General features: G+C 34.2%; 1 protein-coding gene across 2 annotated transcripts in view; it reads right to left on the bottom strand.

Annotated features, from left to right (window-relative positions):
* Positions 1-25937, bottom strand: part of GRID2 (glutamate ionotropic receptor delta type subunit 2) — a 1342883-nt gene that overhangs the window by 529215 nt on the left and 787731 nt on the right. For both annotated transcript variants that reach the window (XM_060011605.1, XM_060011606.1), the window contains 2 exons: positions 12343-12396; positions 4684-4857 (listed from right to left, as the gene is read on the bottom strand). In XM_060011605.1, the coding sequence (XP_059867588.1) occupies positions 4684-4857; positions 12343-12396 (228 nt within the window). The remainder of the gene's footprint in view (positions 1-4683; positions 4858-12342; positions 12397-25937) is intronic.

Raw genomic sequence — 25937 nt, 5'->3', positions numbered from 1 at the left:
CTTTATTCACGACTCCTCCCTCACAGTGATCCCAAACTGCCTCCTTATATTTAAAAAAGGTCACTTCAATTTCTACACAGATGACCTTCACTTCTACTCTGGCCATGACCAACACAAATGACTATTTACTAGACCCAAATGAACAACTCCTCTAACATCTTAAACTCCAGTATCCCACCAGTCGACCAATCATTTTTCTCTACCTACTGTTACTACACTTGTTTTCTGACTTCACTGACCATGGGCACCAACCTCCTCTACATGCCAACCTTTCGATATCTGACACCTCCTTTGTCTTGCCCTGAAACATCCTCTTTCCTTCAGTTGTTTATCATCTGGTATTACTTCTAGGCTGCTCATCATCTCCGCATTCTTCCTCTGTCCTTCTCTTATTTTTCAGTGTTTCTGTCGAAAGTTTAGTACCCAGAACTAACACATTATTGCAGATGTGAGCTGACTAGGAGAAAGTAGTACAAGACGCTGTCTCTCTTGATCTTAGCAAAATGCTTCTGACATAGAGACCAAGATTACATTAGAGTGGCTTGGAGCAAATATGACTTCTGCTATACTCAAGTCAAGTTTGCCTTCGTCTTAACAGCCTTAAACTGTCAAACCAGTTCTCATCCATCTAGACTGTCTGTAATCGACTTTGAACCTATACTTTATCTCTGTCATATTTCAATTTTTAGGCATATTACTCAGTGAATATTAACAACTTGAATCTTGATGATGTAACACAATGTAAGCTTTCTCTCCTAGCTTTATGTCATTTACAAATCTGAGAGGCATACTTCATTCATTTCATTTGTGTAGTTATAAACATTTTGAAAATATTAGGTCCAAGGACAGACTCTTTGGGTGACCACAGAGAATTCCTTGCACTTCAAGAGTAGAATATTTATCAGCATGGTTTGAATATTCCTCTAGTTCCATATTTCTCAAATTGAGGGTAAGAGAAGCTCTGGTGAAAAGTTGTAGGTATTAAAGATACTCAAAGCTACAGAATACATCTGGGGCATGTTCTATGCTTATCAATTTTGCTTATCAATTTGGAGAGAAAACAAAGTAATTTAACTGATAAATTATTTGAAATATTACTTTTAATTTCAAAGAAACTCATATGTTTTATAACTTTTAAAGATAATAATGAAACTTTAATACATTTTGAACTTTTAAAAAAATCTGAAGCCAGAGTGTTTACCATCTTCTCTTCTTAGGAGGCTTTGGTGAAAATGTTTGAATGACATCAACTTATTTAGACTTTTTAATGTCTTCCCATAAGGATTTCATAAGGAAATTTGTCAAACACTGCATTAAAATCAATGTACAATAAATAGATTTATGACATTCTCCCAATCTAAAAAAAATATTAAGTAGGACTTAGTCTGGCAGTGCTTGCTCTTAAGGAAGTCCTATTATCTTATTTGAAGTTCCCCAAACCATATATTTAATAATATAGTCTACAATTTATCCAAATATTAATTTTAGTATATTAAACTCTGGTTGTCAGATCATTTTCCTTCCTTTTGAAAATTGGGATAATTACCAATGTCTTGTACTTGGGTTCTCTTCTCAAGTACTTTTCTAAGTTGCAATATTGTGATCATATCTACTGGTTTATTTACTGCTCTGAGCAATTATTTCTCAGGCCTCATTTTAGAGGAGCAAGGTATACTCTAACGATCTGCAAACCCCTGCTCCTTCTAAACCAGCGGTTTACTTTTCTTTTAATGACTTTAATCTTTCCAATTTGAGGACACTGTTTTCCTAGATGGAGAAAACAGAAGCAAAAGGATTTGAATATTTCTATTTTCCCTCCATTGGCAGCCAAGCTAACATTAGTTTCACCAAGCAGTAAATGGTTCACTTCTTTCTTGCTTCATATATTGCTAAAAACTCTGTTTCTAGCTAAAAGGTATCTTTAACATTTATTTTGCAACTTCAGCTAATCCTGGATTTTAGTCTTTCTGGCACTAATTTAAAGATTGAGGAAACATGTTTTTTGTTCTTTGTAAATCTTACTCCCCTTTCTACGTATACTGAAATATGTAACAGCCTGGAGATCTCTACATGGGCTCACTGTACCCTCTTCTCCTCTGTTGTAGTGATTATTGTGATTTTATAGCTAGGTTTCTATTTTTAGAGCTGACTTGAATCATATTTTCATAGCTTTTTTCTTAGTTTGTTTTTTAACTGTACCCTGCTGATAAGATATGTCTGTGATCATTTTTATCTGCACTGTTTTTATGGACTCCAAGTTGAGAGGGCTGCTTTTCCTAGGGAACCTCGCGGGGGGGGGGGGGGTCCAAATTTTTAATAAGTACTTTTCTTGTTGTTTCCTTTAACTTCAGTGGGATAAAATATGCACCAAGGCAAGCCTCTATATCAAATGCTCTGCTTTTAGTGGGACATTTTAAATTCAAGAGCCCTGCATTTAGACACTTCATTATATAAATCTTCACATATAAAAGTTTCTGTCAGTTTTCCTTTTATATATTAAACATTCAGTCTAATTCTATTACATATACTAGGGACACTAAATGTAATACATGCACAAAGAAAAAGTAATCATCCTGTTTTCTTCTATCTGTGGGTTTGAGGGGAGTATGATGAAGGTATAGGGAAGGAGGAGTGGTGCTTCCAGTACATCCTTAATTCATCAGATAGGTCTGGGAATATAAAGATAAATAAAATATTTGTTCCCTGATTTCAAGGAATTCATTAATTGAATCAGAAGGATTGTGCTGTTAGGTGAATGTGCTTTAAAATACTATACAATGACTTTCTGCTTTCCCAATCTGTCCATTTCCTACTACCTCTTTTGACAGGAACAGCCTTTAATATCTCACGATTTTCTAAATCAAAGTTCTTTCGTGTTTTTCTCTATTTAAAATTCTATCATTTCCACATGAATTATATTCATGACCAATTAATAGGAAAAGATGGGTCACTGGAAGTATGAAACTTAAACCTTGTTTAGGCTTGAGTAGCTTACTTTGACCCCTGCGTTCTTATCAATTACATTCAAATCCACAAATATTTACAAAGGTGCAAAGCACCATGGTAGATATGATGGGAGAAAGAAAAATAGACAAGTAGTTAATGTGATTTTATGATGCCTGGTTCTGGAGAGAACCTATTCTAAAAGAGCTTAAAATTTAGTAGGAAAGTTCTATGGGCAATGATCCCAGAGCCAGCTGCCTGGTAAATACACATGGCTCATTACAATGGTAATAAGTATGAAGAAATGGTTAGATAAATGGTAATTTATCTAAAAAAATTCAAAGCTGACTAAAAATAGGGAAGCTGTGGAGTTAACTTTCAAACAAAGAAGTAGTTTTGCCAAGTCGACTTATTTATCCAGTATTATTGGGAATGAACTAGTTCTCCTGGGATTATTTTCCCAAGCTTTTCAAACTAAACATCTCTAAGTACTAAAATGTTTTTGATATTAAACATTTTGAAGGAATATATCATTTTTTTAACCTATGAAATTGATCATGACTTTAACCTCTGTTGATATCTCAGCGATACTGTTTAAAAATTAACTAATATACTAGCAATATTCTACAGTGGTACTCTTAGGAACTGCTTTATGATATAGAGTTGTTTTACAGGGAAAGTCCTGCTCTGATAGGATATCTGAATTAGTGTATCTGGTTTTTTTTGTTGTTGTTGGTTTTTTTTGCGGTACGCGGGCCTCTCACTGTCGTGGCCTCTCCCATTGTGGAGCACAGGCTCCGGACGTGCAGGCTCAGCGGCCATGGCTCACGGGCCCAGCCGCTCCGCAGCATGTTTGATCTTCCCAGACTGGGGCACGAACCCGTGTCCCCTGCATCAGCAGGCGGACTCTCAACCACTGCGCCACCAGGGAAGCCCTAGTGTATCTGTTTGATTTCTCTTTTCCTGTCTCTTGCCTAGCTCGAGTGCTTCTTATGGAGCCCATTCTTGTTGATGTGCCTGCCTTTGTTAAACCTCCATCAGACTGACATATTGAGAACTCCAGTGCAAAGAGAAATAAAACAAAAAAATCTGATAGGATTTTCCTTAAGAAAAAGAAATAGGCTCCAGGTGAGTATTAAAAGGGCATTCTTATGAGTAAGCTTCAGGGACTTGGGGTTCTTTATTTTGCTGCTCAGAGATTGTATTCATCTACTTTCAAATTCTTTGTTGTATTCTGAATAGCAAAGGTTTCAGCTATATCCCCTCTGAGTTGGATATAACTTTATAACACTACAGCATTTTTTGGATTTCTAAATTTTTTTTGGTGAAGTTCTTCCAATCGGAAATTAATCTTTAAAAAAGAATAAACGTCTATATCCTTGTTATGCCAGAAAAGGCAAGCAAATTTATTAGCTTAGTAATTTGGAGTTTGGCATTAAGGAGTATCAATCACAAATTCACCATGAGAAATGCTATCGATTTAATTGCTGAAAAGAAATAAAAAACGTTTACTTATTATATTTTTATTAAACAAGTAGATATTTTGCTGTAATGAGGTCAAAATGATCAAAGACAGATTCTTAGCACTCTCCCCATCAGACTTATGAAATTGCTGGAAGAGGAGAATAGTTCAGAAAATGGAAATGTGTACAATTCTGAGTGCAATGCCACTGGAAAAGCTCTCTCTACAACTGCCCAACAAAACATCCTTGAAGGAATATCCAGGGACTTAGAATATACCTCCATATTCTGAGCAAATGGATCCTTTGGATCACACAACGTTGAAGATATTCGATGGTTGCCACGGAAACATCGCTGACTTATATTCTGGGGGACTGGAAATGTCTGACGAATGATGGTTAACCTTCCAATTGACCTTCTTACAAGTTCCTGTACGTCCACATCATTTATTTCCTATAAGATAAGAAATGGAAGAATTAGAAATGCTTTAATACAGTAACAGAAACACAAAACTATTAATGAGTTGTTATCTGGAAATGCTAAGAGATTCCATTACTGTAACACTTAGTAATACTTTGCATAATGCTTAGCCCACATCCAAATGAAAGCAACAACACATGTTCATTAAAATAATCGACTCATATGTAGTTGCTGTCTGTGCTTTAAATTATATGCATTTATGTATATAATTTATTAATACCTAAATAATTTCAAATGGAGCAAACGACTTAAACACATTTTATTAATAATAAGTTTATAATATGTTGAACACTTCAGAAAAATATGTGTTGTCTAAACATGGGAAAACGTCGCAAATAACTTGCTATTACACTTAATTATTCATTAATGGATTTCAAGGTACTTTGACTACCTAGGAAGATAGTTATAATGTTAAGAATAATATATATTGTTCTTAGCAATGAAAAATGAGGTTCTTAAATAAGACAAGTAGAGAGAGAATGAGGAGATATTATTTTTTAAGACTTTTTCCCAATTATGTCTTAGAACTACTGGTGTTAACTCATACATTTCTCTTGGTAAAGAATAAATAAAGGATAAAACAGAGTGTTCACTAACAGCTGAATGGATAAGTTAGTATGTAATTGTGTTCTTAACATAAAGATGAAAAATTCTGTTGATTAATGCAGTGTGAACTCCAGTGATGTTTATCCATATTAATGCTAGTTTGTATATAAGCATGTGCCGAACTCAAAGAAAAGCATTTTCTACTTCTTTCTCCCTGCCACCTCCCAATTCCACACTTAAATTTTAAGATTTGACTCAATCATGGATGTAAAAGTAATAAAAATAACATAATATTTTCATAACATACATCTGTTCTAACTGAACATTATTCTAATTGGAATTAGAATAGGACTGATCAGAATAAATTTTAGCTTTAATGTAGTCTTTACTTAGGTAGTTTGTGCTCCATGGTGTCCATTTGGAACCTTTTAAATCAATGAAGCCTTTGTAATTAACATATTATTGGTTTCAACAGATTCTTATGGCATCTGAAGTAAAAAATTTGACACATGATACATTTTGGAATACAATGAGCACTTCTCAGTTTTGTTTCAAAGAATTATTACAGAATAATGAAAGAGAAAAAGATGATTTACAAGTGTAAATTTTCTTCTTTCCTTACTACGTTAATCACATATTATTCTTTCTTATAGCATATATTAGCTTTAAAATTCATCTTTTATTTATGATCTTTCTGAAATATAGATTTCTCTAAAAATAAAATAACACCTGCCATCAGCTATATACAGTGTAATATCCTGGATTTCCAGTCGATTAATCCTTAATGTACCATAAAAAATTATTTTTCTCAGTTTAAAATGCCATCTTTTTCTTTAGTGCGTGTCATTTCACTGGCCCCCAAAATTTCTGTCTGGCAAAAAGCAGGTCACTTTTTAAGTCTCTGTCATCTACTCACAAAATAAAATTAAACGGTGTCTGTCAACTTCATTTTAAGCCTGAAATTTAACTAGAAAACTTTCAAAATTAATTATTATTGCTATTCAATGTCTTTACATTTTTAAAAATTTCGTATTGTGCAGATGGGAATTTTCATTTAAAAAGGCAGTGAAAAAATTCTACCACTCTTCGCATAATATTGACTAAGTTGTGTTATATACATGGTCATTTTTTCTTTAGCAATACTAAGATTTATCAACATTTTGTCAAACAGCACCATTTCTACATGCTCCAACCATGGTGAGCTACAAATCAGCACATTAGAATAAAAACTTACATTTATTAAGACCCTGCTATATTTTGGTCAAAATACTAAGTACTTAACCTGTTATCTCATTTTCTGCTAAAAACTACATTCTGATTCAGATACTGTCATTCTCATTCATAAATAGGGAACCAAGGAGATTCCAAGCTCTTCATTCAAAATACCCTTTATTCATAGTATGAATTTATAAATGTCATCAAAAGAGACACTCTCTGAAGTAATTACACAAGAAATCCATTTTTCCTTACAGGAATTATTTAGATTAATATGCATAAGTGATAGGAATTAAAACTATAAAGATATATTATTCCAGCATTTAATAGTCTGATGATTCTATAAGAAATGATAAACTCATCTATCATGAGCCACAGTCTTTAAGAGGACTATTTTTAAACCCACAAAAGAGGATGGTTACCTTTAACAGGTTCTAAAAGTTGAAGTTCACAGGTGTCTTAGCGACTAAGCTATATTTGAGAAAATGTCAATTTGAATTGAATATATTTTGCCTATTATTATTTGGGGAAGGGAAAAGAAAGTAATATTCTGGGAGGAAAGAATCTGCCATTCTGAATGAAGCTAACAGACAGTCTGTCTCAAAAAATTCACTTGCAGTTTTAGTTTTGACACCTGATCTCAAAATTAGTTTGATAGTGATATGAAAACTTGATCAGACAGCTATTTTATATTTAAAGAACTTTACTTCTGCATTCCAAAAGGTGCATTTCAAGAGTGACAGATGCAATGTCATATAAACACCGGAAGCCAAGTGAATATTTAATCTATCAAGAGATACTTTTAAATGAAAAATAAATCTGTAAATAAACTGCTTTCATTAAAATATGAAACTATTGTATAATCTTTTGGAATCTACATTATTCTAATGTGCTGAATTTTTTAAATGTTAAAATATCTGAGTTTTTTAAATAATCATATGAAGAACCAGTTCAGTACATACTCTACCAAGCCCCCTGTACTACCCAAATATGCTACTCTTTAGAAAGAGACAGAAATTTCCTGAGTTTGAAAGAATTTAAAGAAGGTAAATTATAAAATTATTTGTCCTTTTTGTATTCTTGATTTGAATGAGTACATTTATGAAATAAGAATATTGCAATGAAAAATGAACAAATATGTTTTAGTATACCTAATTTTTCTCAATTTTTTTTCATTAAGAGCAAGGCATACTGTCTTTTACCCCCAAAATAATTTACATGGATAATCAAAAATTATTAAGAATCAAATGAATATATCCGAGGAAAGATTTTTATCACTTTACTGTGACAGTTTAATGTAGGGCAAACTCTGAACTGTAAGAGCCAAGGAAGAGGAAAGCGAAAATATCTGATAGGGATACAACTCCGCCAGAAACAGCCACTTCCCAGAACAAATCTTTTAGGAGAATTGGATTGCTCCTGAATCCTTGTAGGGTATCAGCTTTAGGCGTAAGTTAATAGAATTCTAGAGAAGGAAAGACTCTCAAAATCTATTAGGTTGGTTGCCAATCTATATTATATAAACTATTTCAGAGAAGGGACCCCTTCCTCCTTTTCCCATTCTTTTATCTCTTAACATTGAACAAAGTTCTTGGCTCACAGTGGGTATTCATTAAAGGTTGATAAATGAAAAACTGAATGAATGGCAAGATTTCACCAAAACGTCTTCTAAAGATAGATACCTGAAACTTTGAGTATAGACTTTGCGGTGCTTTAATAACTTTACCCATTCTAAATAAAGCAGATTTTAGTAATGATATTAAGTGTACTATGTGGTATAATTTGAAAAGAGTATGCTTATTGCTGTTGCTGCATTGCTGATATGTTTACATTCTTCATGCTTTAGCAAAGATGATCCTTTAATGCTTCCATAAAGTTTAATATTAACATGAAATAATTACACATATATTATGAAATATGGAACAAAACCAACTGTAGACTATAGCAGCAGGAAGGGGAGCAGAATGGCAGCTTTCTGCTTGACAGATTAGTAGTGGGCAGTTCAATTAATCACTAAACTAAAAAATATATATATATATATTCATTATACATATTGGCTTTTCAAATCTCAACAACAACCCCCTTCTCCTTAACTGCAGAACTAAGCAGTCATTAGCAGAGAATAGTAGCTTAAACTATTTAAATAAGAATTCAGGATGCCAAAGGTCAGGTTCGGTATCATCAGGGAATAGAAGGGTGACTATAGCATTATGTTTCTGGCTGCTCTAAACAGTGTATATATCTTCCTACCTGAATTTCTAACTTCTGTAAAACTTAAATAAAGTGCTAGACCATCTCCTTCAGGACCCTGAAGGGATGACAGTACTTATATGGAAAGGCTGTTCTGTGCTGGATCGACTGATTGCAGGGAAAAGATAAATACCATTACCAACTACTAACATATGATTGATTATACCATATGAACTAGCATAGCCTCTCATTATTATAGCACACAATGTAAGCAAAAAAAATATATTGTTCTCAAGTTTTGACATCAATTTGTATGATGATGCACAATGCCAACTTTGATTTATAGTTTCTCTCTGAGAAACTACTGGTGCAGTAAGATTAAATAAATGTTTGCAACCCATTTTAAAATTAGCAACAAAATAGTAGCTACACAAACCAAACTAGTGAGATTCACGATTTCCATGTTCAATCAAAATGGGCATGTGCATGTTGTTGGGTTTTGTTGTTGTCATTGCTCCTTTTAGAGTTTATTATCTTCCTAGCAAATTCGAGAAATCCATGTTTCTTATTTTACGGAAACTCAGGTAAATTGTGATTCATCCATTATAAACAGGCCTGTAAATGAAATAAAGGTAGCAAGACTCAAGTTTCTTGAGGCATATTTCAGAGAGAATGAGGTGGCTGAATAGAATCATGTAGAAGCAAGAGTGCTAACCACAGATACATGGACAGATGGTTTTTCTTAGCGATGAAAATACAGAAAATATGCTTGATCTCTGAGTTTTAACCCAGTTTAGAAAAAAATAATAATAACCAATATAAACGGTGTGGGATGTGAACGTACGATTTTTCAAAGGCTAAGTGGTATTGACCTGCCCCACCTAAAATTACAGCTTTGCTCAAGGACTAGCAAGGAGGGCTATGGGTAAAAAAGAGATAAGGGGTTCAGTAATGGTAAAGGTGAAGTTATAGTTATGACCGTTTACGGTAGGAAACTAAAGCGTGAAGGAGGAGAAAAGAATTGAGGTTTTCTATACTATGTTCTATAATTCTAACATTTCTGAGTTATTTGCCAGTTAGATTGCTTTGTTTTGTGGATGTTTTTATTTTTCTTGCAATATAGTGGCCCATATTATGGAATACTCACTTAAAGACATCATTTGCCCTCCTAATATTTTATGAAATAAAATTTAATGAGAAGTTCAACAAAATGAGTTGTAATGTTTATGAAAGATATAGTAAAAGAGAAGCTATTATTCTTTCCATGATATACATCATCAATGAAATACATGCTACTCTGTAACACTTCCTCTTTATGATATGAAGGAGCGATTTCTTGCACAGCACAAACTGACAAATAAGCAGTAGACAGACGGACACTGGTGTTCTGGGAAGCTCTCTCTACCTCGGTTCACACTTCTAACATTCACGTATAGCTTTAGAAGTTAAGGTGAATATGGAAAAAGAAAATTAATTCAGGGGTCCCTTCTGCAATCTTACCAAAGAATAGAAAGGAATGGGCATTTCCATTTATCAACTATAAGTATTAATTGGTTTCATTAATCCATGTCTCTAAGGAGGCAAGAAGTCACTTTTTCCCCCTAGTCATCAATATTGACGTAAACAAGTAAAATGGCTCCAGTTTGTTTTATATCAGAAAATCTGTGTGGTCTCTTCCCCATCAGAAGGTGGGTGTGAGATAAAAACAAGGAATTAGGAAGATTCTCTATTTCAAAAAATAGTAATCTAGAAAATAATAAGCTAAAGACAAAAGGTAATAGAATAATAGCTCCTATAAGATTGAAATTCAGATAGCAGAAATTTCAAAACTATAACCTATAAGGAAAATTAACAAAAAAGAAAACAAAGCAACAACAACCAAAGCTTTAGATTAGAAAAGACTTGTTTTAAATCCCATTATCACCTCTTCATAGTTGTGTAATATTTTACAAACTGCTTAATTTATTTGAACCTCAGACTCTTTGCAGAAAATTAGAGATGAAATTACCTAATTTGAAAAGTTATTAGAAGGTTTGTTAAGTTTCCCTTTTCCCTTTACTCTGTCCTGATGTTTAGTCATTTTAGATTGACTTAAAAACTTCATTGAAAAGTAGATCTCACATATACACATTATCTGTCAGGATCTCAGAAAAACACAGCTTAATTTGACATAAGAAATACACTGACAAATCATGTAGACCTAAAGTTTGTCAGACTGAAAACAGACTTGTAAGATGTTTCCAGTGACTTTAAACTGAACTAAAAAGAATCATCAAGGGAGCTAAAATTCCATCAATGAAGTGTGGTGTAGGAGAAACAACTTGAAACTAAGAAACATTTTTATTTTTCTGTGTAAGGAGAGGAGGCAAGTCATATACCCTCTGTGGACCCCATTCCCTCAACACTTCATAATACTATTTAGTATTCAACAAAATAATATGTGAGAAAGTGATCTGTGAACTTTAATGTGCTCTGATCATTATTGCAGTACCGTTTATTGAGTGTCATTTGTCAGGCACCGTGTTAAGAGCATTAGATAATATTTCACTTACTTTTCATTATGAACTTGTAAAGTAAATGTTATTATACATACCGTGCAAACAAAATAAAATCTGAGGCACAGGATGATTATATTATATATCCATAGTAACACAGCTAACCAATCTCATAGCCAGGATTGAACCTATCTTGCTGACTGCAAAACCAGAATTCCTGCCCAAAATGCTACTTTGTTCCTGAGACAAAACTTATTATTCTATAATTCAATATTTGGTATCTGTTGATAAATAGCACATTATTTTTATTCATAAGTAATAGATATGTTGAATACTAGATCTTGTTGATCCATTATTTGTCCCAGACTGATCTGCTCATCGCCCTTTCCAACTCTGACTGGCAGGTGCTAATGGAACAACTTATTTCACTAAGCTCTCATGTTGCAATACTGTACTTTTAATCTTATGCACTGTCCTTACAGAAAAAAAAACAAAAAAACAAAAAAAAAAACTTTCACAAGGAATTTGACAAGTTGGTGAATTGTAAAACAGTTATATTTCTTTATGAAAAGAAAAACAATCTGCTCTTGTTTATTCATATTCATGTGCTGAACTATTTAATCCACTTGTAAGGCGGTGGGGTACAAAAGTTCTAGAAACAACAGTAAAACACAAATGGAACACAAGCCCTCCACTGGGAGGAATTCACTTTGCTTACAAAGAAGAACTGTACTTTTTATAAAGATGATCTCCTGATGTAGGCAGTGTGTGCCAACGGAAAAGACTGAAACATATTCAGTGGGGAAGACGTTCTCCATTTATTTTGTTCATACAAAGCCCTTTATAATTTTCAAAAACTCCTTATTCTATTTTTACTTAACAGATCCATTCAGTAAGCTGAAAGTATACTTTGTGTTATGTTTGCTGTTAGAAATTCAAGGCATAGGAAATGCTGTGACTATACATATGAAAACAGGACCCAGAGTTGACAGTAAGGTTTAGTTGGCTTTACCTCATTTATAATGATCCAGTGACAGTCAAAAGCAACCAAATTCGTCTCCACAACCTGGAATAGAAAACAAGCCAGCCACCAGTCAGCATTAATTGTGAAAAACAAATCAAACTAAATAGATATACTTGGCAAATGGCAAAAATGTATCACAGGTTAGAAAGGTCTTTGTTACTCAATTGAAGATGGAAAACCGCTATACTAAAACATGGTAGAAGCATTTGTGTTCATCTTGTAAGTGCATTGTAGACTTTCTAATTAAGTTTGAAAGTATAATTAATTAAAAACCCAGAAAAACAAAGGTTTCAACTGAAAAATAATATAAATAATAATGTTTAGTGATTCAACCGAGAGTGGAGTTCCAAACACATTTCCTAGTCCAAATAAACTTTGATGAACTTCTATAATCTACCTAATAAATATCTAAGTACATATCTCTCCATAATCTGGCTTTAACTTAACATTATTATCTGCTACTTCCCTGTGTATACATTTAACATTGTCTTAACAAAGTAAAATGCTCTATGTTCTGTAAAGTTTTGTGTATGTGTTATTGAATTCTATTGTGTATTCTAAGGAGATCCAATCATAAAATTATCTGAATGTAAAGACTAAAAGTAATGGACATTATATTAGCACATGTTATAGGTGGGTAATTTCAGTAGTTTTGCTAATAATATGAACAGAAAGAAAACTTATGTAAAAGAAAAATAAACTATATATAGGTAGCAATACTGACTGAATAACTGGATAAATTGATTCGAAATGATCCTTTGCTTAGGCCAAATAAGGCAACCCTTGTACAGGTGCATGTCCACGTGTGTGTGTGTGTGTGTGTGTGTGTATGTGTGTGTACAGAGGTAGCTTTTGTATCAAAGTTTCCATTCTATCCAATTTTATCGTACATATTCTAAGACATGTTCTTGTGATTCATGTCATGGAACATATAGATATATGTTAGGTTAGACTGTTTTATAAGAGATTACTGTGTTATTTTCAGCAATAATACCAAAAGCTTGAGTTTTAAGTGAAGATGCTTTCTAAAAACTAGCAAGGAATTGTTATAAGGTGAGAATTACTTTTGGGCGTTAGTCTCTGTCCTACTGAGAAATGTCCACTGAAAAACGCATTGAACACAAGAAACGCAATAGGAAATACATCTGTGCGATTCAATACTTTCTCAAAGTACATACTTATTTGCAGAATATTTTTTTAAATTTTGGTATAAATTTTATACTATTTCCATATACATCAAATAGATTCTTATGACTTTACTAAGGTGCATAGATAACATATTATCATAGAAGTGAGGACATGTTATCTATTTTTAAGTCATGAAATTATTATCTATTTTTTATATACACGCATGTTCAACTTTTAGATGAAACAATGTAGAAAATATGACCCATGGCAGTTTTCAGTTTTAGCCAAAAAAAAATCACTTTAAACCAGTAATGGCATCCTTTATTTCTAATTTTATAATTATTTTCCTTAATAATCTTAGACAAACCATCAGTAATTTATTAGCAATAAAAAGCATTAAAAACCAAATGGGACCTCCATAAGAATTTAAAGGAATACAAACTGGAGACTCAGATATACGGAAAATAGTTCTATGGATAAAAAAGAAAGTTATATATATATATAGGGGAAAAAAACGTATGACTGAAACACGGAAATAGGAAGAATTCAGAGAAAAGAGAAGTGAAAGCTAAGATATAGGTTGAAAGTACTTCTGAAGCAATATTAGCAGTAGAGTGAAGAGACGACTCAATTTAGCTTAAATTGTCCCCATTTAGATAATCTGTACCATGTGGCAAGATTAAGCAAAATTTAGTCTATGAGAATTCTGCATCAACCTGTGGAACTTTTTAAGTGAAAAGCTGTTTTGTGCAACAGCATTTATGAAATAAGTGGAAGTTAAGAGTTACAATAATAACACTGATCGTTTGTCTAGACCATAAAATTTATTCATCTTTCACACTCTCTGCCCTGAAATAAACTTTCAGGCAAAAGCATGAAACAGTCTATAGGTGTAGGTTCAATCTTGTGTTTCAGCAAAGGAGAAAGGGAAATATTTCATCTGAGGCCATGATTCTACTAACTATACCACCCTCCTTTGCTTAGGGTTGGCAGGGAAACAATCTCTTACTCTTCCCTTTGGTTTTACTCACGAATACTAAAATGTGGGTTTCCCCGGTGGCACAGTGGTTAAGAATCTGCCTGCCAATGCAGGGAACACGGGTTCGAGCCCTGGTCCAGGAAGATCCCACATGCCGCGGAGCGACTAAGCCCATGCGCCACAGCTACTGAGCCTGCGCTCTAGAGCCCACGTGCCACAACTACTTAAGCCCGAGTGCCTAGAGCCCGTGCTCCGCAACAAGAGAAGCCACCGCAATGAGAAGCCTGCACACCGCAATGAAGAGTAGCCCCCGCTCGCCACAACTAGAGAAGCCCGTGCGCAGCAACGCAGACCTAACACAGCCAAAAATAAATAAATAAATTTTAAAAAAACTAAAATATAAGACACTTTGCAGTACACATTTGAGATGAGGGGAAAATATGAGCACATTACTACAGATACAGAAATAAATCATTTATCACAGTAGCTCGAGTTCATGGAGCAGACCCCACTCCCCTACTCCCTGATGTGGTACTGTGCTAACACTGCAATAAACCCCTGTTATGTTCAGACATTGTATTTTGGGTTTACTGACTAGAGTAACTTAGCCTATCTCTTTACTGCAATACAGTTTTACTAATCTTAGCTAGGCACCTTCTTCTAACCTTAATACATTTTAATAAACATACTTATTAGAGTAATTTTAAATTCTGTGATTTTATAAAGGCATGATTTCAAAACTGTGCAATGTTTGTTGGCCTCTTCATAAATACTGAATGCGCAGGACTTTTTATGAGCCCATTTTTCTTTGGGGAAGGAAAACAAGTTACACCAGAAAAGTACTTAACAATGAAAAAGTAGTATTGTCCTTTTAATTATATTATTATATTATATTATATATTATAAAATATATTAAATATATATTTTAAATATATATTTAAATATATATTATATTATGTTATATATATTATATTTTATATATTAAATATTTAAATATATTAAATATATTATATTAATTATATATATTATAAAATATACATGCATACACAACTAAAATCGATGTATTACTGCAACACCATGTTATAAAGAAGCTCTGAAACTTTTTTATTGCTATGTTGTACACAGAAAGTTAATGCTTCCACTACCTGTCTCAGGAGCTGTCCACTAAAAGAGGAATATAATTTCCTTAGGTTTAGGTTAATATCTTCATGCACAACAAATGATCTGGCATGACTTCTCTGATTTTTTATAATCGAATGTTATTAAAAGTGAGCAATGTAAAAAGCCACTAATTAAAAAGGTATCTGATACCTGTAATGGAAGGATTATTTAGTAAGGGACATAAAAAGATGATGGGGACTTCAATAGCCTAGACCTTGGAAACCTACTATATATCTATTTACATTAGGTGTATATTTATATATATTATATTGATATCTATATATAATCTACTACTATATCTATACAGGTATGTAACATATATGTATGTATGTATATATCCAGGGAAGTAAAATTTACAGTAGAGTTAAAAGAAAAGGTAAACAGGAGTGATAATATTGTTTACGCTTTTCCCATCTAATCAAATAGAGCTAACATGTGGTGAACATTCTTAGGAAAGACATATTTACATAAAAATAAATTCTCAGTATTTGTGTAGATAACAAATGTCAAACAACTATTATAAATCTGAAATCAATTCATCTGATAATTTTTTAATTTTTTATTAATATTAATCACTTCCATTTGATATACTTTAGCCTAAGTAATGTTATCTCAAACTAATTGCATTACCAACTTGAAGGACTGAATTACGTTTGGATAAAGGATTAAGAAGCAATTGTAAGACATTCTAGAATATTTTAAGCCTTCATACTTATCTTCAGTTGTACTAGAACTCAAACAGGGAAAATTGTTTTTTTCTTGTCTTCCTTACCTAAGTAGCACATCTCCTATTTCAACAGTAAACATATTTGAAATCAATGAAAAAGAGTAAGCAATCGGATTGAAATATTTCCTTTTTTTCCCAGTGGCAACCTATTTTATATCTAAGTCCATTACTGTTACAGTTGCTTGGTCTCACTCTGTGGATTCTTATAAATGTCTAGCAAGTTAGTATATCCTAATTGTACTATTTAACTGAAAATTTCAAAAAAAATTTTTGACTGCTATGAAATAATGATGGTCCTAAAAAATAATGTATATTTTATTACCATTATAATAGTAAGCACTGCCCAAAAGATCACATTATGCTTGGGCTATCAAAAGAAAGTGGCAGGTCAGTAAGAAAAAAACTAACCAATGAGGACTCTAGTAGGTTTGGTTATGAAATAACAGGAAGAAAGGAAGTATGGATTTTGCTTGGTCATCTGTTTCTCTCCCCTCTTGCCCCATGCTCCTCTCTTATCACTACACATGTAGAGGGAGCTTGGTGCATATTCATATAGGGTTGCTACCACATCAATCTATAGTAACACAGTTATAACAAATGAGACTACCCTACCCCCCAAGACGCTGAGCTTACTTTAAGAGAACTGAACAAAAAAGGGGCAAAAACAAAATCAAGTCCTGTCAGGAAGACAAGTGATGAGTAAGGACAGACCATCTGTCACTGGCAGGAACTTTAGAACTTCTGAATCTTTAGAAAAGCCCGACAATTTATCACCATGTCTTCCATCATCCGTTCTCAAATCTTGAGATGTGCTAAATATAAGACAATCTGAAGCAAAGAAACTGCCAGAGCGTGTATCTCACTGATAATAAATGTGGAACAGTTCCTACGAGCACAGAGGACAACTTAATTGACTCAACAGTAACAGCAGCGTGCTGTTTCCACTCAACCTTGTAGCTTAACCCAATTAAGCTCACTCCCTTTGCAGGATATACTACATATTACACATTTATGCAAAGGGTTCCTGTGCTCTGTACATCTGCAGCAGCAAAGATATCAGGTGTCTGCTTCCTATCCCTGCCCGTTCCAAATCACCAAGTGGAATCCTCTGATTCAGTGGCCTGCCTGGGGAAAGACACCGCAGTTACTTGGAGCAAGTGGCCGGAGAAATACTAAAGAGCTACTCCCTTCCTGGCTCCTCACCTACTGCAATACTATAGCTTATCTCAGCACTTCTAGAACTGTATTCTGTGGAACACTATTTCCACTAAACTTTGTAAGCATTCAGAAACCAAATAGATCTAGAAATGCCAAGTTCAGCTAAGTTAAACAGATGTCATTACTGCATTAATCCTCCAAGCTTTTAACAGGTTAATATCAACACTGAAATATAACAAATACAAAAATCATATTAATGCATAATATTGTTTCATATAATATTATTTTGAGCATATGAGTTCAGACTTATGAGCTTTAAAGTCAGAGAGTTTTCTCTATTTTCTACAGTGTGACTTTGAACAAATTACCAATTCTGTAAGCCTCAGTTTCCTAATTTGTCACTAGGGTTAATGATAGTGCCCATGTGATAGAATCATGACAAAGATTAAATGCAATAATAGCACATAGTAAACTCTCAATAAATACCAACTCATCATATTTTAATGAATGTGCTTTATGGATCTCCAAGGTAAGATATTTGGAATTTAGCATATTCCAAATGATTTTGACCACAGAAACCATTTTTCCCACTACAGATCTGATGGCATTAGTACTTTTGTGTTGATGTAGACCAGAATCGATGTTACTTAGCTACACATTTCTAAGAATTCTAAAATTTTATTGAAGAACTGTGAGGAATTTTGTAATTTTAAAAACATGGCCTTACAATAATCCTACAGAGAGTCCAAGTAACAAGGGATATTTTTCACAAAAAAAAACATATATTAAAAAATTCTGAATTACCATATTTTATGTAAAACCCAAACACATATGTAATAGTTCTGACAAAATAGTGATACTTATTCTTCTTTCTTTTTATTCTTTTTCTCCATTTCTAATTAAAATAAGACAAAACCAAACCAAACCACTATCCTCTTTTCCAATAAAATACAGAAAGGGTGTATATCATGTATAAAATTAATATTGCATAGCAGATTTTTAGCAATAGATTCATGGATTTATAGTACAAACTCAACATCCGGTTGCCTGAGTGTCATATATATACTGCACTACCACAGACTTCTGCTAGAAAACGCAATACAATTAAATACTATAATTCTCTGAAATGCAGACTGACAACACAAAGCTCCAACCTTAAGGTACACTAAGCATGTACGAGACTTTGCTTTGCTTTGTTTTTGTTTTTAGCTTATTTGGTTTTTGTTTTTCTTCTCACTAGAAGAACTGAAGCCACAGTATAAAGAGACACTAGCGTATCATTTGTGTAGATTCCATTTCTAAATCCCAAGAATATCCAGCAGATGGCATCAGTAATCTCTTGCGCTGACAGTGGGCAGCAAGAGGATATTCCGAAAAGACTGTCTTGTTTGCATTTCCCCTGGAGCTCAGCATGGATCCCCAACTCTCTTCTGTTCTTATCCAAGCAGCCACTATCTGCCATACCACTCTGTGCCTTTTGCTTTAGAATCTCTGCTCTGATCTTCCAGCTGGAAGACCACAAATACACTTTCATCCAAATTCTCTTGCCATTACTGCCAAAGTTATTTCATAAACGGATATGCTAGAATTATTGTTACTGCTGTGCGGATGGGTCTTCCCACACCCCCTGGGAGGTGGAAATATGCCACCACTGAGATTTGGCCAACAGTATGCTACCTGCTATGCTTCTTAATGCCGAAGGATGGGCACTAACGTAAGAAAATAGAGAATCTGTGTTCATCATACGGCATAGACCACATTCCTGTGTCCTAAATTATTGAACAGTGATTAAAAGTGAAGTCATGATTTCAATACTTTGCCTGATGAAGCTATAAATAAACACTTGACAATTATTTCCAGTGTGGGGACCATTGTGTTACTGTTTTAACTCTGTTTCTGCTTGCATTGGGATTCTTTTAGACGTCAGCTGTAGTGATTAAAGGTACATTATCCCAAAACAATTAAGAAAGGCAGTGTTTGTTGAAGGACCACTCATCTCTTGCCGTGTCTGTTTTATCATATTCTAATATGTTAACATTTAGCACAACACAGGAATTACATTAAAATACTTATTTTACTTTATTTTTTGAAAGCTAAGTGACCCTTGGCAGAGTAAATTAATTCTTAAGTATAACTGGCCAAAAAAATAAGTATAAGTTCTTATTTGGATGTTGATCAGAGCTGAAAATGACGATCTGGGGATACTCTGGCACTTAATTGCTAGGTTTTATGAAATAAGGCTTTCTTGGTATCTTGAAGCAAATAAAGAAAAAAAAATCTTACAGAGAAGTCTACTGATCACATCAAAAGGCAACATACAGGCCCTTCACAACTGTGAACTTTCATGCTTTTGCTCTGTTCCTTTTGATCTGTTCTCTTTTCTCTCTCCCTGACAAAGTACTTCTCAAAATTCAAAGACTGAAACAAATGTCACCCGTACCTCCCTAACTCCAAGCAGTATTGTTCCCCTTCTTGCACTCTCTAACACTGTGCCTTTATTCCAGCCTTAATTAAATAGTGTGTAGTTATGTAACTGGCTGTGAGGGCATCTTGTGTTTTATATTCCACTTACTCCCTGTGCTTCCGCTGGACCGCTTTCTTGCTGGTCCTCAGCAACCAAGACTTGCACTTGTCTCCTCCTTCCCTTCATCTAGCTTTCTGTCTAAATATCACTCCATCAGGCATGCCTTCCATGATACCCATCCTTGCTCTCCCTATGCACTTAACCCACATCACACACACACACACACACACACACACACACACACACACACACACACACATTTACTGTCTCTTTTTGTGCACCAAAATATAAGCGTCACAGAAGTGAGAGTTTCATTTAGATTACTGGTCCCTATCCTTAGAATAATCATAAGCAGATAAGGTTTCAATAAAACTTGTTGCCAGGCACGAGGCAGATTTTCACTAAATATTGTCTCTGGAGAAAAGGTAGTTATATAGCCCTAACTCATGTTTATACATCTGTGGATCCCAACTTCACCTAAAACCAAACCATTCGATAAACTTGTATCGACAGAAGTCATTAGCTGGAATTTAATTTCAAAAAATTAAATAATCAGAAAGTGACCCAACTTACATTTTATCAGCTGAGTTGATCTTGATTATTTTCATGGTAATGAGTATAGAAATACAATATTTCAAATCTCCAAAGTCAAATACCTCAGAACTTGGAGGCTATGTGATATTAGAAAAAGAACATAAAATTTGAATAACGAGGCTTGAGTTTAAATGCTGGGTCTTTTTATTGACAGTCAGATATGTTACTTACTCTGAGTCTCAGTTCCCTGATTATCTGAATAACAGTTTTTTCACAGATGTATAGTGAGGATTAAACAGATGAATGTATCTAAAGCACCTGTAACAATATGTGTTGAAAATGTTGGTCTCTTTCTTTCATTAACCCTCTTTCCCTTCTTTACTCAGGTTGCTGCAGTAATTTTGACAGTACTTACAAGAGACTATGAATGTATTTATTCAACTTAGTAAGTGTTTATTGAACATCATTTGTAGAATATCAATGATAATAATAAAGCTAATATTAATTGAGTGGTTACTATGTGCCAGGCACTATGTGAGCACTACATTTATGTCCAACTTGCATATGAAAAAGCTGAAGTAAATTACCCAAATCATAAAGTCAGGGGTGGAAGCTGGAGTCAATAATTAGTAAATATCTTTTCTATATAATATTTTCACAGCCCTCCTTCCCCAAGTTTCAGAAACTATTATGCTTTCTTAAAAATTAAAATACTTATAATTGAATATAATATGTAAATACTTATAAACAATGTCACAGAACATTGTGTGGTATACACTGGAGTTTTATGGATTTGAACTCCATTGAACTTATTATTGCATCTACTATACACCTTTGAGAGAAAGAATGATCCATTGAAGAATTTGAGAAATGCAGATGATTTCATTCACGATTTTGTTCCATGGCCATTTCTCTTAAAGTGGTGTAAGAAAATCTGCTTTTCTTTCAGTGAGTCTTAGTCCCCACATTCTTTTCAGAATGTAACTTGCTATACTGATTAACTGATCAAATCTATCTATCTATCTATCTTAGTCTGATTGATTGTCAGGCCAAAGGGCCAAGAGCTTCTAGAAGAAAAAATGGAAAATGAGTCTTGGGTATTGTGGCAATAAGGCATTAGCATCTAGCTTTTGCTGTTAATCAGTTTACTACTGTTCTTGTGTAACTTGGCCATATTCTGGGTTTCCAATAGCGCATCACTAATGAAGCCACTACAGAAGCTGACTATTACTTATTAAAAGACATTCCTAGTTGGATATTTCTGTTATCCCTGGGCTCTCCCAGTATTTCACAGGGACTCTGCTTTCTAAAATATCAAGAATGGTATAAAATGCTGATAATTCTAGAATCAAAAGACTTCATGGGGGAAAAAAAGTCTTTCAAAAGGTCTTATCCAAAAGAAAACAAAGTATCCAAAAGAAAAACAAAGAAATGAAAATTGTGAACTTCCATGGCCATACTCCTAAAGTGACAGTGTTGGTCATTCTCAAGATATTTAAGCTCATTGGAGGTATGATCCTTGAACCTTTTACAGAATTAAAACAGCGCTGTCAAGCTTTCTGATGTTTCCAAGTTTCTTTCATAGTTTTTTCCATAAAAAGTATACCTTGTAGCCTAGTGTAAAAAATGTTTTCAATAATGTTGGACTTGACGGCATGGACACCTTCCAAAATTCCAAGCAATTGACTCTCCCGTCTGTGCTATTTCACTATAGTGAAATATAAACCATCTTTTTCTTACCACTGACAAATCACCTTATGGTGTTAGAACTGTGTTTAGTAACAAAATGTCAGTTGAAACTGAGGCACCAACTGCTGAATGCTCAAATTAAATGTCATTTGTAGAACAGAATTCAGAGTTTGACAAAGGAACCCGGGCTATGATCGCATGATATAAGAATATTCAAAATCATCTTATACATTTTAGAATTTTCATTGATCTTAAACATCTTGATAAATTTTCTCAAGTTTTAGAAAACTGTTTATATATATGCTTATCTGTCAGTGCTTAGAGTACACAATTTCTACAAAATGATTAGTGTTATTACCCTGAATGTTGTTTACATACCTTAGAATACACTGCTGCACCTTTCCTAGAAATGGATCACACAACTATGTGGTTTAGTGTCACTGCAAAAACATGGCTTCCAACCTTTACTGGATACTTGATTCCAACTAGCAATTCTCCGTGTATGTATTGTCAGTTTTGCTCCTTCCTATTTCCCATGACAGTAACAATCAACCTTCAACCAGCTCCCCTAGCCCATTTCCTAACAACTTCACGAGTAACTATTTCCTAGTTAAAGTAATGATCAATGGGTAGACATAGTTTTAAGCCCTCAAATTTCTGTCCCTCTAAAATCTGAAGCAAAGCAAGCAAATAAACAAAATCCTTATTTGAATAATACTAGCTAACATTTTGGGGTTTGTACTACCTGTGAGAAGCAACGGTAACATATGTATATGTATAACTGATTCACTTTGTTATAAAGCAGAAACTAACACACCATTGTAAAGCAATTATACTCCAATAAAGATGTTAAAAAAAAAAAAGATTTTAGTGTCTTTCATCAGTTAGGTCTCATAACAACCCTTTGAAGGTAGTCACTATTATTTTCTCTATTTTACAAATAAATACACACCGTCTTAACTTCATTCATCCCCTCTCTTCACTCCACAGTGAAAATAGGCACTCTTTCTCCTAAAAAGGGCCTAATCTTTTCAACAGAACTTTAGGCCCCTTTCTTCTTTCCTCCTTAAGGAATCTGCAGCATCAGTTACCTACACACTCTTGTGCCTTCCATCTCTCTCCTTTTATCACCTATGAGATGCTAGACTTCCTTCCACCTAACACATGATCTCTCAACCGACTTGTACAGACAATCTTCTCAAATATTGCCTATGACTGTTTTCTCTTTTTTTTTACACCTCCCATCCACATCTCAATCATTCTGGCTTCTGTCCACAAACACAAACCCCATCACCACCCCCAAAGCCTCTTTCATTTGGCCAGCCTCTAAGTGTCTTCAGGATCCCCCTTCACCGTGATTATCATCATCACCTCTAAGAAGTCTTCCATGATCACTACCCCCTCTCCCCCACAAATTCCTCTTCTAAATGTAGACATATACCACTGTCACTGAACATATCTAATTATATTTTAATTACCTTTTTTATTTGTCTACTTCTCCACTACACCAAAATATTCTTGAGGCAGGAATGGTGTTTCATCTATTTTTATATTCCCAACCACTAACTCTGAACCTGTCTCGTAACAGACATTAAATGCTTATTGTGAACTGGGTGAGAATTATCACGTTAGAGGGTTTCTTTGTCTCATAGCCCCTCAGCCTGTGTGAACTGCCTGCAACTGCAGGTGAAAACAGTTTCCAGCATATCGTCATGTCCCATCTCAAGAGTCTATGTCTCTTATCTTCTCTACCTGAGGACCTTCTCCAGCTTATTTGGCTATATGCAAATATAACCTAGATGTAGGGGTATGTTAGCATCATTGCAGGTCAACTCTCAACCACTGGGGATGGGAGAAAGTAGATAAAGGCTTCAGTCTCCCCACCCTCCAGTGGGATGATTCTGAGGTATATTCCACACACAGTTTCTAAGAAGGTTCACCATAGGATTAAGCCCTGTTTGTCCACATTTGTAATCCATTTCCGTAACACATTTTTTTTCAATTTTTTAATTGAAGTATAGACGATTTACAATGTTGTATCAGTCTCTGTTGTACAGCAATGTGACTCAGTTATACACATATATACATTCTGTTTTTATATTCTCTTCCATTATGGTTTATCACAGGACATTGAATGTATTTAGTTCCTTATGCTATACATTAAGACTTTGTTGTTTATCCATTCTAAATGTAATTGTATGCATTTACCAACCGCAAACTCCCAGTCCATCCCTCTCCCTCTCTCCTCCTCCTTGGCAACCACAAGTCTGTTCTCTATGTCTATGAATCTGTTTCTGTTTTGTAGACAGGTTCATTTGTGCCATATTTTAGATTCCACATATGAGTGATATCATATGGTATTTGTCTTTCTCTTTCTGACTTACTTCATTTAGTATGATAATCTCTAGTTTCATCCATGTTGCTGAAAATGCCATTATTTCATTCTTTTTTATGGCTGAGTAGTATTCCACTGTATATATGTACCACATCTTCTTTATCCATTCATCTGTCTATGGACATTTAGGTGTTTCCATGTTTTGGCTATTGTGAATAGTGCTGTTATGAATATAGGGGTGCATGTATCTTTTTGAATTATAGTTTTGTCCAGGTATGTTCCCAGAGGTGGGACTGCTGGATCATATGTTAATTTTATTTTTATTTTTCTGAGGAACCTCCATACTGTTTTCCATAGTGGCTGCACCAACTTACATTCCCACCAACAGGCATTTTTGTAACACATTCTTGACTGGCTTTTATCTTTACTCTCTCATGCTCATCAATTCCTCACTTGTGCTTTTTGGGACCAATTCCCTAATAAACCATCTGCACCCAAGTCCTTGTCTCAGGATCTGTACCAGTAACTCCAACTAAGTCAGCCTTCCTACACAAAACACATAATTTACTACACATGAATAGGGAATAGCTCCTCTAGTTAAAACGAATTCTCGAGAAATAAAAGTTCTTGACAAATTAAAATAATGCACAATCTGTCCATAGGAGTTGTCTTTCTAAAACAGACCACTGAGACACTCTCATAATTCTGAAAAGCTTTGCTGTCACTTTGTAGACTGTATTTGAGGCTTCTTTACCTTGGTGATCCTCAGTTTTAGCACACACTAGAATTACCTGGAGGGCTTTTTAAACACAAATTGCTGGGCCCACCCCAGGAGTCTCTGATTTTGAAGATCTGTCATGGAGTCTGTAAATATTGCTATTTACACCCCATTCATTGTGGCATAAATCATACCCTTGCACAAATTATTCTGATCACACAATTTTCCATTTGGAGTGATGGGTTATTATTTAAAAGAATTAAATTTAGGAGATTGGTAACCATAAACATTGTTTTTATTTTACTACCATGTTTTTTTTTTTCATCCCCAAGTGATAAGGTCAGCCTTGAGTACAGGCTACCAATTATATCCTGAAATACATCATCAGATTTGCCTATTCTTTATTTTTTGTATGCCATTCTGGGTTCAACCGTGAGAATCAGTTTTGCTAAGTTGTTAAATAAATGATGGGTCAAGATTTGTTTTAACTAACTCCAGGCAGATAAAGAGAAAAGAAAAAAAATGTTCTGAAGATTACTGTATGTATTTCTTCTCTTTAGTCAGTTTTAGTTTTTGAGAATTCATTTTCATTGGGAATTATACAATGGGACTAAGCTGTGTTTCTCTCAC

Source organism: Delphinus delphis, chromosome 5, assembly GCF_949987515.2.
Source record: "Delphinus delphis chromosome 5, mDelDel1.2, whole genome shotgun sequence".
Lineage (NCBI taxonomy): Eukaryota > Metazoa > Chordata > Mammalia > Artiodactyla > Delphinidae > Delphinus > Delphinus delphis.
Note: the sequence above shows the minus strand (reverse complement) of the source record. Positions and strands in the feature narration are given on the sequence as shown.